The following is a 14,546-nucleotide window of genomic DNA, read 5'->3' as shown; positions in this document are numbered from 1 at the left end:
CCAAGATCAAAATTGATGTTTCCTTGCCTTCTCATTATGGTCCTTCCATCCATGACATGTATACTACTACAAGAGCTTTAAATTTATGTATGTTCTCACCAATGCTAAGAGAGTAAAATTCATTCTGAGGCAGCCACAAAACCTGGACACGAACACAAACACATAGATACACGTAAAAAATTAGGACATTTCCTTAACTTCAGAGGAGCAAAATTGAGAATGACATCCATAGTTCAAAATGTTAGTCCTTTTCAAGTTAGGTGTACACATGTTGAATAAAAATAGTGTCTACAGTATCACTCCATATGTTTTGATTTTTATCCTGTCAAAGAGTCATCACTGAATTACAACTGAAATTACTTATTATTATAAAACCTAGATCTATACGGTGTACTAGTCCCTACAATTAGGTGTCATGCACACATAGGTAACTTGCATGCTGAAACCACCACTACTATGTGCATGTATGTATCACAACATCTGCTAAGGAATTGTAGTGATTACGACAGTCAACAGTCAAGTGAGGTTTGTCAGAAACATGGCTTATGGCCAATTCATATTATGCTTGAAGTTCATGAGCACATTTAAGGCCAAATGCTGACATCACTTAAATGCAAAGACATACACATTCCTGTGCATACCAGACAGAAGTGAACTTTACTGGAGGACACCACCATCCCTATATTAGTGTTCCTATTTTCTAAGTACTTTTAGGAACTACTATGACCACCAATGATATACAAACAACAGCTAACTGATTAGTCACTCCATTGTAATTTGAAATCTACTGGCAGATTCCAAAACTTCTACATTTCACGTCACAGTTTACTGCCATAACACCAATGTGGTCACAGTATTGTTAGCAATACAACAATACCATAATCCACCTCCAGTCAGGCCAAACATCTGTTTATGTATCTGAAAAATGTTGTTTGTCTGTAGAATGTCCTCTTACATGTAAGAAGTGCACTCGTACACACCCACGCACGAATGCACCCCCCCCCCCCCCCACCACCACCACCACCACCACCACCACCACCACCACCACCACCACCACCACCACCACCTGTATGACTATTGTGCCAGCTGACTACACTGTGCCAGGACTGAGCTGCAGTAGTGGCACAATACAGGTGCATCCGTTCAGTATGAGAGGGCAGTGGTTGGGGAGGGGGGGATCATGGGGATGGGGATCTCAGACAGATGTGCACTCCGTAACTCAAAAAAGGGGGCAGTGGCAGAACTGCAAATTATGTACAATCTGAAAACACAGTAGAATGAATAGAAAAATTTTATTTCCAAATTTCCTCTCTTCAACAGTTATTTTACACATACACTCGATCTACCACAGTTTTCAAAACACCAAGGTGATAAAATCACACTCATTCTCAAAAAGACAAACATAGGATGTATTGCACTACTTCAAAACAACACATGAACAAAATCAACAAAAGTATAAAACCAAAAAGTAATGAAGTTTTCATTACATATTAAATCAGAAAATTAACAATGCAAAGAATTTATCACACTTTTTAGAAGAATGACAAAATGCAGAAAAGCCAAAAATTGGCAATATTAACAAATGAAATTAATTCTCTGAAAATTCCTCCATGATGTTAAAATTGATGAGCCCATGATTTACATTTAAAACAACCACAAAACACAAACCAGTATCAGTAATTTCTATGGCCAAATGGAATTGGTAACCAGGTGGAAACATTTTCAGTTACATTGTTAAACTAATTTCACAACCATAATATAAATGACAATTGTTACTATTTTGGTCTGAATGAAGTTGTCACTTATTGCTTGTCATGTTTCTTGAATTCCGCATAATCAATATAACCATCCCCATTCGTGTCAGCTTCTGCTAATACAGGATCCACAATGCTTGCTAGTTCTTCATCAGTCTGCACTGTGCCTCCTGGATGGTCTCCAGATTCTGGAACAGTGGAGAGAGAAAAGCAAATGAAGCAAAACATCATGCACAGATACTCTTGCAGGAAAAAATACAAATCATCTTATTACTTTCACTATTTCCTTAGTCAGCATTTTCATGTATAAATGTCATGAAGAATTGCTCAGTCACAGCTGCTCACAGTATGTAATCAGCAGATTGTACCAGCATTACTTTTAATAACTCTTACTTATCCCATATAATTAATACCATAGAGAACACAGATTGTGACTCATTTCAGAAGATTTTATCACAAACAATAGCCAGTGGTTTGTTTTATTCGAGACTGACGTGTAGTAGTAGCCAATGTTTGTAGTCAAATATTTTGTTTCCAGTAGCCCTGTTTGTGGCACTAGGCTGAAACCTGTAACTCAAGTGACAATATGAATTTTAGAAAAGTAAATTTTATGGCTGTGGTTTAACACCTGGCATACGTTTGACCACTTCGCCAAACTGCTACAGGGAGAGCTACAACTCAATCTTGACCAAGTATAGCAAAATATGTACCATTTTGCAGTTAATGTGAGTAGTACATAACAATCAGCCAATCTGAAAACATACTTCAGTCCCTTCCGGACTAACGAAAGAGCAATTCTTATAATACCTCAAAACTTCAGAATTTCTCCCACATAGCTCTCCTTGTCTGTTATGATAAAGGGTGTAGACCATTTATCATAATTACTGTCTTCTAATCAGAGTAGAAAATAATGGACTAAGGGAATGTGTGTTGAACAAAGACATGTTACAGGCATTTCATCGCTCTTGGTGATCAAAAAGGAAGTACTGCATTGACAGACAGTGTGATCCACAAACTGCAATTTATTATGCTAGCCATTACTTGCAAATGGATAGCAACATCTACACTGAAGAATGGGAGATATGCCACCATGAACACCTTGACCAAATGATACCTATCTGATACTCCAGCATTTCCATGTCTGTGGGATAATAATATGGGGCTTGTTTCCAGTACAGAAAAAAAGTCATTCCTACAGACAAAGAATTGTGGGAGTACATGATTGTTACTGGGGGTGTCTAACGTTACTGGAACTTTCGAGATGGTGCTCACAATGCTGTGTGCCCAGATGATGTGTACATGATGGTTATTACTATTTTTTGAACTTCGAGAACAATCAAATCGTTGAGACGAGATGCATGGGTACATCATACCGACAGCTCACACAGATGATGTGTACATGCTGCTTATTACTATTTTTTGAACTTCGAGAACAATCAAACCGTTGACACGAGATGCATGGGTACACCATACCGACAGCTCACACAAGACATTTGGGTGTAGTACAATGACTGCCGAATGAGTGGTGGCAAGATGTACTCAGGAAAACTGCATAGCAAGAAGATTAGGCACAGGTCCTTCCAGAATAGCATACCTAAAAAAGATTGTAGGATTGTTTGACAGGCTCTGAGAAATATATAGGTGACAATAGCTGAAATATGGCCACAATTTACAGATAGAGTATCACTGCAAATCATCAGGAACCAATTACTGGCAGACGAGTTGAGATCTCGAGTTGCCCACTTGCTGTTTACTGCTGACACCAAAGCACAGACAACAGATGATAATTAACTGAAACCCTCAGCTGTCGACAGGTGTTGTTGATGTACCTCAATGGAGACAGCTGAAAATGTGTGCCCTGACCGGGACTCAAACCCAGGATCTCCTGTCTCACGGGGAGCGCGCAAGGGATAAATCCCTGCAGTGGCGCTGTTCATCTGTGTCCTCAGTGGCTCAGATGTATAGAGCGTCTGTCATGTAAGCAGGAGATTCCGGGTTCGAGTCCTGGTCGGGGCACTCATTTTCAGCTGACCTTTCAGATGACCTGCATAATGTGGAGCCATTTGCATAGCAGAGACAAGTATATCAACAACACCTGTTGGCAGCGGAGGGTTCCAGTTAATTATCATTTATTCTAGAGAAGCTGCACGGTCATCAATGGTATCTGTTCTTTCGAGAACAGTTACTATCTTCATACATACACACAACAGAGACTTGCGTAGTGTAGAGTCAGCATCCACTGTGACACTTAGTGGCATTCAGTGGTGGTCATCAATGAGTGTCACTTGTTTGTGGTCATATCAATGCTAACATGTCTGTACAAGACCAAGTGAAAGGTCATAAGAAGCACTGTGGATTTGCTGAGACGATGTATGCTATGTTTTATTTTTAGAAGTATGAAGTTTTATCTGAGCCTGACATTCTTGTTGGTGACAGTCTTATATCTTATGTGCACGCATTGACTCCACAGTACTGTGTAGAGCAGTTTTAATTCTGACTCACTTCAAAGAATGTTATCACCTGAAATATTGGATGAAAAAAAAAAAAAAAAGGAGCTGTCTCTGATGCATGCTCTAAAGATCGTAGAATACTGAAAGAATGCACTGTTCTGTATACTTAGCAGAAGCCTTTGGCAATACTGACTTGACAAACTGCTGCCACGCAACAGATTTAAATGTTCATTTGAGGGACAATACCTTGCTTAGAGCCCAGATTGTTAATCTTTGAGCTACAGAAGTAGCTCTACAGTGTTCACTACCTACACATATTATCGCTCCACAGGCATCTGACTACATATTTTCAGAGAGTACCTGCAATTTTCTAACACAATCTGAACTTACTACACATACCTGCTAACAGCAGGTGCTTTTGTAGTTCTTAGTAATCACTTCTTCAGGCACAATATGTATCTCTAGGTAGAAGTTTTTGGAAATTTCTTTTGGCTGTCCCCACATGTGGAGTACTTTATTATACATTAAAGTCAGCGTCCCTTGCCTAGCACTCTGTGGGTGAGACCTGACAGTTCACAAAATGTCAGAACCCATGCAACACTGGTGTCAGTGACAGCGAGGATGGTGGGCACGTCTCCAGCCAAACAAAGTGCTGCCCTGATGTCAGTATCTAAGAAACATGTTGCCAAACTATACTGAACTGAAACTCCACAGAGTGGTGGATCCTCCTGCCAAAATCGGAAACTGTGTTAAAGGCTACACTCTATGCGCAGTCTGGTGACCAACACTTCCATCAGTGAGTCTGGCATGAAGTCCGCCAAGTTCATGTGCTCAATTTGAGTGACTGCAGTTTGTTTTCTGCCACCTCCAATCATTTGGTTTCCGACTCACACACAATTCATCTGTTAGACATCAAGACTGTGCCATGCTAGGGAACAGCAAAATGATGTACAGCACCATACTGACATGCTTCTTTGGCTTGTTTGTCATTTCCTTTTATCTCTATACATCCAAGTACCCAGCACAAAACCACCTCCTTGCCACAGTTTTGGAGCTGCTGTAAGGAGTAATGGGTGAGCTGAATGAACTGGTTTACCAGATACATTTGGCTGACTGCTTGTAGTGCATTGAGCAAGTCAGAACAGATGAGAGACCTAGTACTGTGATGCCTATGAATCCACTCAAGGCATCATTATGCCACATAACTCTGCATCAAAATTTGTAAATTGTTCCCCGAGGTGCATTTTGAAAATGCTATCATGGAAAACAGCTGAGTAACCAAGGGCATGCTCTTGCTGGGATCTATCCATATAACCACCAATAAAAGTGTGGTATGCACTTAAAATGTGAGAAAACAAGAGTTGTAAAACATAATCTGGAGTACAAGTTTACATGTACTGAGTCAAATTTTAAATCATTTTCGGCCTCTGATGATGCCAAGGCAGCATTTGTTCCATCCCTGCCTGTGCATTCAGAGGTGTTACATGTTCAGAGCCTTGAGACAGTTAGTAGCAGGTATCTCGAATGACTTGGTCGCATGGGGCCAATTCCTGAACAGCTGCTCAAAGTTGAGGTAAATCACCACACTAAATACCAATGACTGAGGCCGATATTTTCAGGGCTTATCGAGCCAGGAGGAGGTGGATCTGAATCTTGAGTGGTGGTTCACCCAGCCTCTGTACACAGACCAAACTGGCCAGGTCCAAAAGGCTCCAGTTAATATCCAAATGTCCTCATGGTAGCCATCATCTAAGATCTTGAGGTAGGAAATATAGGCTGATCCATAAAACCATGCTGCCATAATCCAACTGTCATCTGAGAAATGCCCTACAGAACTGCAAGAGACAGAACCTGTCAGCTCCCTACACCTTTCCGCTGAGGCATTTCAAAATATTCAATGCTTTGAAGCCCTTTGTTCACACGTCTTTCAAGTGTGGGAGTCAGCTTAATTTCAAGTCAAATGGTAGGCCCAAAATGTAAAATATTGTCCCCCACTGTGAACTATGGCTGGTTATAACTTTGACAAGCATGGTTAAAATTGACATACATAGTTGTCTCTAGTAAGAACCTAAAACCAGTTTTATTGGTCCAAGCTTCCAGCCTCCTGACAGTCAGCTGTTAATTACTCATTTCATTTGAAGATCAGAGGAAGAGCAGAAAATTGTAAAGTCATTCACAAATGAAGAGCGATTAACAGTGCTCCTGACTGTGGAGGACACACCATTGATAGTGACTGCAAACAGAGTGACACTGCCTTTGGGGAACCCATTCTGATGAACACTGTACTCAGATAATGCATCACCAATGTGGTAATGAAAGCACCGGTCCTTGAGGAAGGATTGGACAAGAAATAGTAGATGTCCACGTAGGCCCCACTCATGAAATTACAAATTATGTTGTTCCTCCAAGTGGTATCTTACACTATTAAAAGGTCAAAAAATGCATAAAGCGGATGGTTCAGGCATAAGAAGGAATCCTGTACCACTGTCTCCAGTAGATTTATGTTCTCAAGGACCTGAAACCACACTGGAAGCAGCACAAGTGACCTCTGGAGTCAAGGAACCACATGAGGCGGCACTGACCATGTGCTCCGGAGTCTTAATACAACTGGTAAAGGCTACACTCCGGTAACTATCAGGGTTGGTACAATCCTTGCCTGGTTTCCATAACGGAATTAACATAGCCTCCTTCCACGTCATCTCACTGAAATAAGATAGGAGCTAGCCTTCGGCTCCAGGACACAGTTAAAGACTATAGACTACCTCATTACAAAAGGTGCATAGCCTCCTCATCTCCACAGTCCTACGGAACACCTGAAATGCCACACTTTGTTTGCAAGATGCAGTGATGGTAAAAAAAGTGTTCAGCTTACACCTGAGCCATGTCTTTAGGTGTGTCCACCAAGTGGATAAACTAATGGAAGTCACGAATTCCTTCCAGGAGTTCCTCTTCCATTCTTTTATCACTCAGCTCGCTTATGCTCTCACAGACCTAAAAGCACAAGGTTTTCTGTAGTTGGATGGTGTTTGAATTTTCACAAAGCTACGCGCATGGCTCTGGCTGCTGAGTGACATCTGTCATTTCAACAAGAGATAGGAAGTCATCTGAGGATTTTAGATGGCCGATAGACTGGAGAATGGAATCTGTGGCAGCCTGTTGGATCACACAGGTGATATGGTACACAACTCCTGGACACAATCCTGTTGTTCACAGATGACCTGCTGACCATATCACAACCAATTTATCTTTTGAACCATCTTATCTTTGTGGTCTCCTGTTGACCACTGTCATCAGAGTAATCCACACCGGGAATTGGCACTTGGAATGCAAACCTGTGCCCACTTCCCACTGAACTGAGTCTGCTACCGCTAGGAAGCAAGTACAAAGGTCAATAGCTGATGATGACCCTATAGCTGTGTGAAAGTGTGTCATCTGACCTGAATGGATGAGGTGCTCGATAATTTGACCTCTTCAGCAAGTGATAGCCAAGCACTAAAGCACGTTGTGTCCACTGAGGTCACTCACCAGCAGGAATGGGTAGAAAAGTGCCCAGAAAGGACCTGTCAGTGCATCTTCACCCACTGGATCATGAAGAGGAAGACATAAAGAAAATATTGTGATCTTAACTGGAGTGAGAACTTCCACTGCAGCTGTTTAACACTTTTAAGAACCTCCAATGCCTTGTGAACATAGACAGGGAATACCTTCTCAAAGGTTCCCTCTGCTCTCTTGATTACAATGAAAGTATTATGGCAGATATTGCACTGTTACTGTAATTCTAAGACAACTTCTGCAGCAGACTGACCAATTGAGCTCCCTTTGTTGGGTGGGTATAGGTACTACCTGACAGGACACCTGTCCCATCAGGAATAGATGTGAATTGAAGTCACTCTCCAAGCTTCTATGGAAATGAAAGTGGACCCAGAAAGAGCCTCTCGTGCCTGAGCGAACCTTACACAACTGGGAGGTCTCAGGTGCTCCAGAGGTTGCTCGCTGAGAAACACACATTCTGCTGGCACACCTAACAATGGTGCTTGAAGTATACCTACAGTTTATGGTAGAACAGGCCTGGCAGCACTGGACATACACAACCATCACTAGTGGAGCCCCTGGGAAAAAACACAGCTCTCCCTTTCCTATGTTGGGGGACACTCTTTGTCAGGCCCCTCTGCTGAGGCCTGTCTGGCTTGGGTTCCCTGCCAGTAGCTATGCTACTGCCAGTATTGCCCTCAGAATCATTGAGGCACACAACCTACTCCACTCCTCCCCTTCCCCCACTTCCCTCACCCCACTGCCCCAGCACTAAAGGTGCCTACGAAAAGGTGGTGTCCCCAAGAGGACAGACAAGAAGTTGAGTGAAAAGCAAAATATGGAAATGTAAGGACCTCTTTTGTGGTAGAGATGGCAGCACAACTGCTTAATTCACGGAGTGTGAAACATTAACAATTAGTTTCATTGAGTGCTTCACACAGTATAATAATTTGGTAAAGTACCAATGTAAAAGCCAAGACGACAACAGCAGTAGCAACATCAGTACAAGTTAAGATTTAAAATTTCCTTTGTTGTGCCTGTACAAATTTCCTAGTGGCACCCAATACAAAAGAACATAGGATGTATGTCCAGAAAGTAATTTCTGTTTGTATTTCTTTCCGCAGCAGTGCTATAATCCAAGTCCGGTGCATGTGCAGTAGTCGCTTCGAGTCCAGATGAAGAAAGATGACACCATTTTGAGTTCTGAGTGTGTTGTTTAAGCTGTATCCGCTTGTTTATAATGGTTAAGTTGTTGCAAATCATGCAGCTTGTGAGATTACATCTAATCCATTTTCTGAATGTGAAGAACAATAAATTAGTCAATCTTTGTCAACAGCTTTTCATAATTTATAGATAAAATGCAATGAGAATTTCAATGGTGAGGATATGGATCTGACAATTCAATGAAGGATGTAACCAAGAGTGTGATGATGAATGATGTGGACACCCATGTTTGTTAACGAAGAATTGGTTTGTAGAGTTTAAGAATACAAGGAAAACTTTAAGTTTACAGAATCTGATTTTCCTCAGAACTTTCCACAAATTTCAAAAATCACTCCTTCACAAAATTGTTTCTGAAAGACTGAATTTTTCAAAATTGCATGCTCACTGGGTGCCAAAAACTCTCCAGAGCAACTTAAGGACATAGTGTGTGAGCAGGATTCTTGACTTTCACAGGTTACAAAAAAAGCAAGATAGTGACTGAGGATGAGACTGGTGTCACTTATGAAACCCCTCAAATGAAAGGACAATCAGTCGAATGGAGGCACACTGCATCACCAGTAAAGACTAAAGCCAAGCAAATCTTGACACCTCGAAAAGTCATTTGGATACTCTTTTGGGATAGATACAGTATTCTACCAGGGCATTTTTTCTGGTGAAACAATCATAGCGTATGTTTACTGTGAGATGCTTCTGAAACTGCGTCCCACACTACAAAATACGTGCTACAGAAAGCTCACAAACAATGTTGTTTTGATTTATGACAAAATCCTACCTCAACAGCAAACAAGACATGAAAACTCTTACACAACTTTGGTTGGAACCAGTCTGACCAACCTCCATACAGCCCTAACCATGTAACTAGTGACTTCAATCCCTTTTTGCCCCTGAAAGTGTTTGTTGGTGGTCAGTAATTCAGCAACGATGATAACCTCAAAGAACATGTCACTGGATGGTTGACAACACAGGTAATTATGTTTATGAGTAAAGCATACAAGAACTTGTGCCTACAAAGTGGTGAAAGAGATGTAGAACGATTGTTTCAGATTTGTATTTTTTTTTCAGTTTATAGTTTTTCTGTATCTGTATTAATTTTGTTTTTATTACCAAACTTAACTGACTTTCTGGATTCACTTCGTATTACCAGGGCTTCTGTAAAACCTGTGCACAACACTTGTCATTAGACACATGCAAGAAAAGAAAACAAACATTACGAGGGGCATTTGAAAAGTCCATGCAAAAATAAAAACTACTTACGTGTTTGGGGTAAGCCTTTTTTATTTTTTAAATATAGTCTCCTTTTAGACTTGCACACTTCATCTAATGCTGTTCTAATTTGTTGATCCCTTCTGAATAATAGGAATTGTCCAAGTCTGCAAATAACTATTAGTTGCTGCAATCACCACCTCGTTTGAATAAAATCTCTGTTCAGTTAGCCATTGTTTCAAATTGGGGAACACATAGTACCCTGAGGGAGCCAAGTCTGAAGAATAGGAGGGATGTGAAATGAGATGGAATCCTATTTCCATCAATTTTGCGACCACAACTGCTGAGGTGTGTGCTGGTGCAGTGTCGTGATGGAAAAGGACTTTTTTGCGGTCAAATTGCTGGCATTTTCCTTGCACCTCAGCTTTCAAACGGTCCAATAACCATGAATAATATGCACCTGTAATAGTTTTACCCTTTTCCAGATAGTCGTTGAGGATTAATCTTTGTGAATCACAAAAGACAGTCACCATAATATTTCTAGGCGTAGGAATGATATTCGGCTTCTTTTGTGCAGATTCTCCCTTGGTAACCCATTGTTAAGATTGTTGTTTGGTTTCAGGAGTATAGTAATGTATCCATGTTTCATCCACATTTACAAAACGACACTTAAAGTCCTGCGGATTCTTCCTGAACAGCTGCAAACCATCCTTGCAACGCTTCACACATGATTCCGTTATTGGTCAAGTGTGAGCAATCGTGAGATGCCCACAGCCTTAACTTATCTGTCATCCATCAACATATCATGGATTTTATCAATGATTTCTGGAGTCGTAACCTCCACAGGGCGTCCAGAAAGTTGAGCATCACTTGTACCCATTTGGCCACTCCAAAAATTTTGAAACCACTTATAAACTGTTCTAATCGAAGGTGCAGAGTCACTGTAGTGTTTATCAAGCTTCTCTTTATTCTCCTTAGGCATTTTGCCTTTCATAAAGTAATGTTTAATCACCACACGAAATTCTTTTTCGTCCATTTTTTGACAGTCACTCATCTTCCTTGAGTCACAACACGAATCCCACACACAAAGAAATAGACCAATATGGTTGAAACTTGGTTTGCATTCTTTCCAAAGATGCTACTAACTAAACATGACCTCTATACATGTCAGTGGTGCCATCTCTGACTTTACATGGACTTTTCAAACACCTCTCATATTATATGAATGTGTGGTGTTTGTTTCTTCAAAAGAGCAGACACCATGCAGATCCCGCAGCTTTTAAACACTACATGTAAACAGAAGTGGGATCACTGCTTTCAGCTGCAACGGGACATAACCATAATCACTGGCGACGAGTGAAAATCTGTACCGGACTGCAATTCAAACCCAGGATCTTCTGCTAACTAGGCAGGTGAGGTAACCACTGCGCCATCCGGGACGCAGTGTATCGCAACTGCACAGACTATCTCGGTAAGCCTCACGGCCAATCCACACATTTTTGCTTAATGTCCCGTTGCAGCTAAAAGCAATGATCCCCCTTTTGTTTATGTAAAAATTATTTAGATTGCAACAAATATTGTTGGCTCTTCTGAACCTGTAAGTGAAAATGAATTAATACCCCATCGCACAATATTATTTAGGGCACTATCATATGTGTTGCAATAGGCACTATCAGAAAATTAGCTTATATACTGTCAGCATTACAGGAAAATGGTACTGCATTTGCATGTATCACTGGGTAAATTAAGCACATGTGCCATGACTTTATCACTCTCATTGCTGATTTGTTTACAGATGGAAGGTACAATGAAGGATTATTTTTTCCACAAACAGTTTGTGTTCATGTAGATCTTTCACGTTGCTGGCAGTGCTGTATGGAAAATCTTGATTACATTGTTGAGGTGTATGAGCAATATATAATTTTTTTTCTTTGTTCATTTTGTGCAGAATAAAACCATTTTATGACTATAAATACATTAATTGTCCCATTATGGTCAAATCCAATTTACAGTTTCACAAGCACATTCAGCAGCTTTCAAATTCATGTGAAGATAATAAACAATTGGGAATACACCATTCTTCTTTGTTGCTGTGAAAAGCATTTTTTAGTTACATCATTATGTATGCAACATTTTCACTGTATTGGCAATAGTACGTCAACAGTTGTTACAAATTATAATTTTATGAATGGAAGATAAATAATAATAGACCCCCCCGCTCTCTCTCTCTCTCTCTCTCTCTCTCTCTCTCTCTCTCTCACTCACTCACTCACTCTTCAAATAATGTCTTGTAAAGACACTATTCATAGTGATCTATTGTATATACAGTAAAATTAATATGATGAACAAAAATGCAACACTGCTCACCATTAAACTGAGGCACAACTCACTGCTACAAATTAAACTGAACCACACCTTTAAAAAGATTCATTCCAATACATAAGCTCATAAACATAGAAAATAACAGAAACACACTACCATATGCCTGGATTTTCAAACACTGTAAGCATACAAAAGCAGTTGCATGCAATGCAAGATGTAGCAGATAACATACTATTAATGTAAAGGATGCCTGATGCTTTGCATACTCCAGGCACACAAAATGTTTCTTTAGAACAGTCAAAGTGTATTAAATATTTGTTCTGTTTGGGTATCTTGGCAGGTCTCACGATTGGTTACTAGGACTCCTCTAGCTCCAAATATTCTTATAATACCACTTAAAAACTGGTATATACCTCGGTTTACAAACGAATCTGCTTTTAATTGTGCTTTGCAGTTTTGAAGAGCACACTGTACGGTATGCTTAAAAAGACCTGCAGACACTACACTACACATAATGAAATTATATGACACAGGAAAAGTGAAAGTGATAAATCTAATCTAGCACTGATAAAAAAGCATTTTATTCTCACTTAAATAATGTATGCTGAGTATCATCATATACTGACTTCAAATTCTCTAAGGCAATACAGGGATAGCTTCTTTTCTTTATTTCACATTTTTGGTCATCTGTATTTCTTTCAATAGCTTGTAACACTATTTACTCCTATAAAGAAGTCAAAATAATAACTTTAACTAGATCCTTCTCTTCTCTCAAAAAATTGTGACATTAATTACACACACCCCACATAATAACTGTGCTTTAAAAGTTTTGTAGTGTGCAAATGTACAAAATATTACCTTTACTCTTTCACATCCGAGTACTTATGTTTTGCCCACAGCCCATGTGTAGTGAAATAATACAAACAGTTCTAAGAATGGAAACAAAAATCTTAACATTTATCAAATTTGTGACAAATTTAGAAACTTGTCAAAGTAATAGCAATAATGTCAATTACTTTGTAGTGCTTCTCAAAACAAATTTGAAATGGAGACAGTCACCCCATACAGTATTGCACTAGGACATACTGAAAGAGCTAGAATTAAATGGAATTCTGGATGTAGAATGAAACTTAACTGTTCCATTTATTATTAATACTTTACATTCCAGAGAATGTAATCTAAAAAAGTGCAAATCGAGTATGTGTATCTACAATGCAAGAAGATCTAACCACACAATGTATTTGGAATAGGTTTATAATCATACCAGATGTGGACAATTCTGTAAATTGTGTATATAAATTTAGATATCAAAGAAAATTTTATATCAAAGTAGGACAACAAAGCAGCAATTTTTTTTCTCATAAAGGAATAAAATTATAAATTAGTGAAATAAAAATGACCTTATTTGCTATGTTTCAGATAACTGTCATCAACATCTATAGTATAAATGCTATCACTGGGCATGAGATTTCTGAACAATCCACAAAAATGACATTACCATAGACATTATTAATCTTTCACTTTCATGAATGCTTGTATATCACGTACACACATCAAAAATGTTTTTCATCACCTATGTTCCGAGAGTTTTAGAACCTGTACAGAAAATTGGAATAGAGATCAACATAAACGTCATTTCCGCCCTTTTTATTGCTCATGAAAACCACACAGTGCATGTTGTACCACCATACGAGACCTTCAGAGATGGTGGTCCAGATTGCTGTACACACCAGTACCTCTAATACCCAGTAGAACGTCCTCTTGCATTGATGCATGCCTGTATTTGTCGTGGCATACCATCCACAAGTTCATCAAGGCACTGTTGGTCCAGATTGTCCCACTCCTCAATGGTGATGCAGTGTAGAGCCCTCAGAGTGGTTGGTGGGTCACATTGTCCATAAACAGTCCTTTTCATCTATCCCAGGCATGTTCAATAGGGTTCATGTCTGGAGAACATGCTGGCCACTCTACTCAAGCGATGTCATTATCCTGAAGGAAGTCATTCACAAGATGTGCACGAGGGGGGCACAAATTGTCATCCATGTAGACGAATGCCTCACCA

At 39.8% G+C, this 14,546-nt stretch overlaps 1 protein-coding gene across 1 annotated transcript in view; it reads right to left on the bottom strand.

Moving 5' to 3' along the window:
• Positions 1-1,273: 1,273 nt before the first annotated feature.
• LOC126299362 (uncharacterized) overlaps positions 1,274-14,546 on the bottom strand; it is a 71,712-nt gene continuing 58,439 nt past the window's right edge. The window contains exon 5 of the mRNA XM_049991223.1: positions 1,274-1,942. Within this exon, the coding sequence (XP_049847180.1) occupies positions 1,803-1,942 (140 nt within the window). The 3' untranslated portion in view covers positions 1,274-1,802. The remainder of the gene's footprint in view (positions 1,943-14,546) is intronic.

This window comes from Schistocerca gregaria, chromosome X (assembly GCF_023897955.1).
Source record: "Schistocerca gregaria isolate iqSchGreg1 chromosome X, iqSchGreg1.2, whole genome shotgun sequence".
Lineage (NCBI taxonomy): Eukaryota > Metazoa > Arthropoda > Insecta > Orthoptera > Acrididae > Schistocerca > Schistocerca gregaria.
The sequence above is the reverse complement of the archived record's forward strand: the minus strand, read 5'-3'. Positions and strand labels throughout refer to the sequence as shown.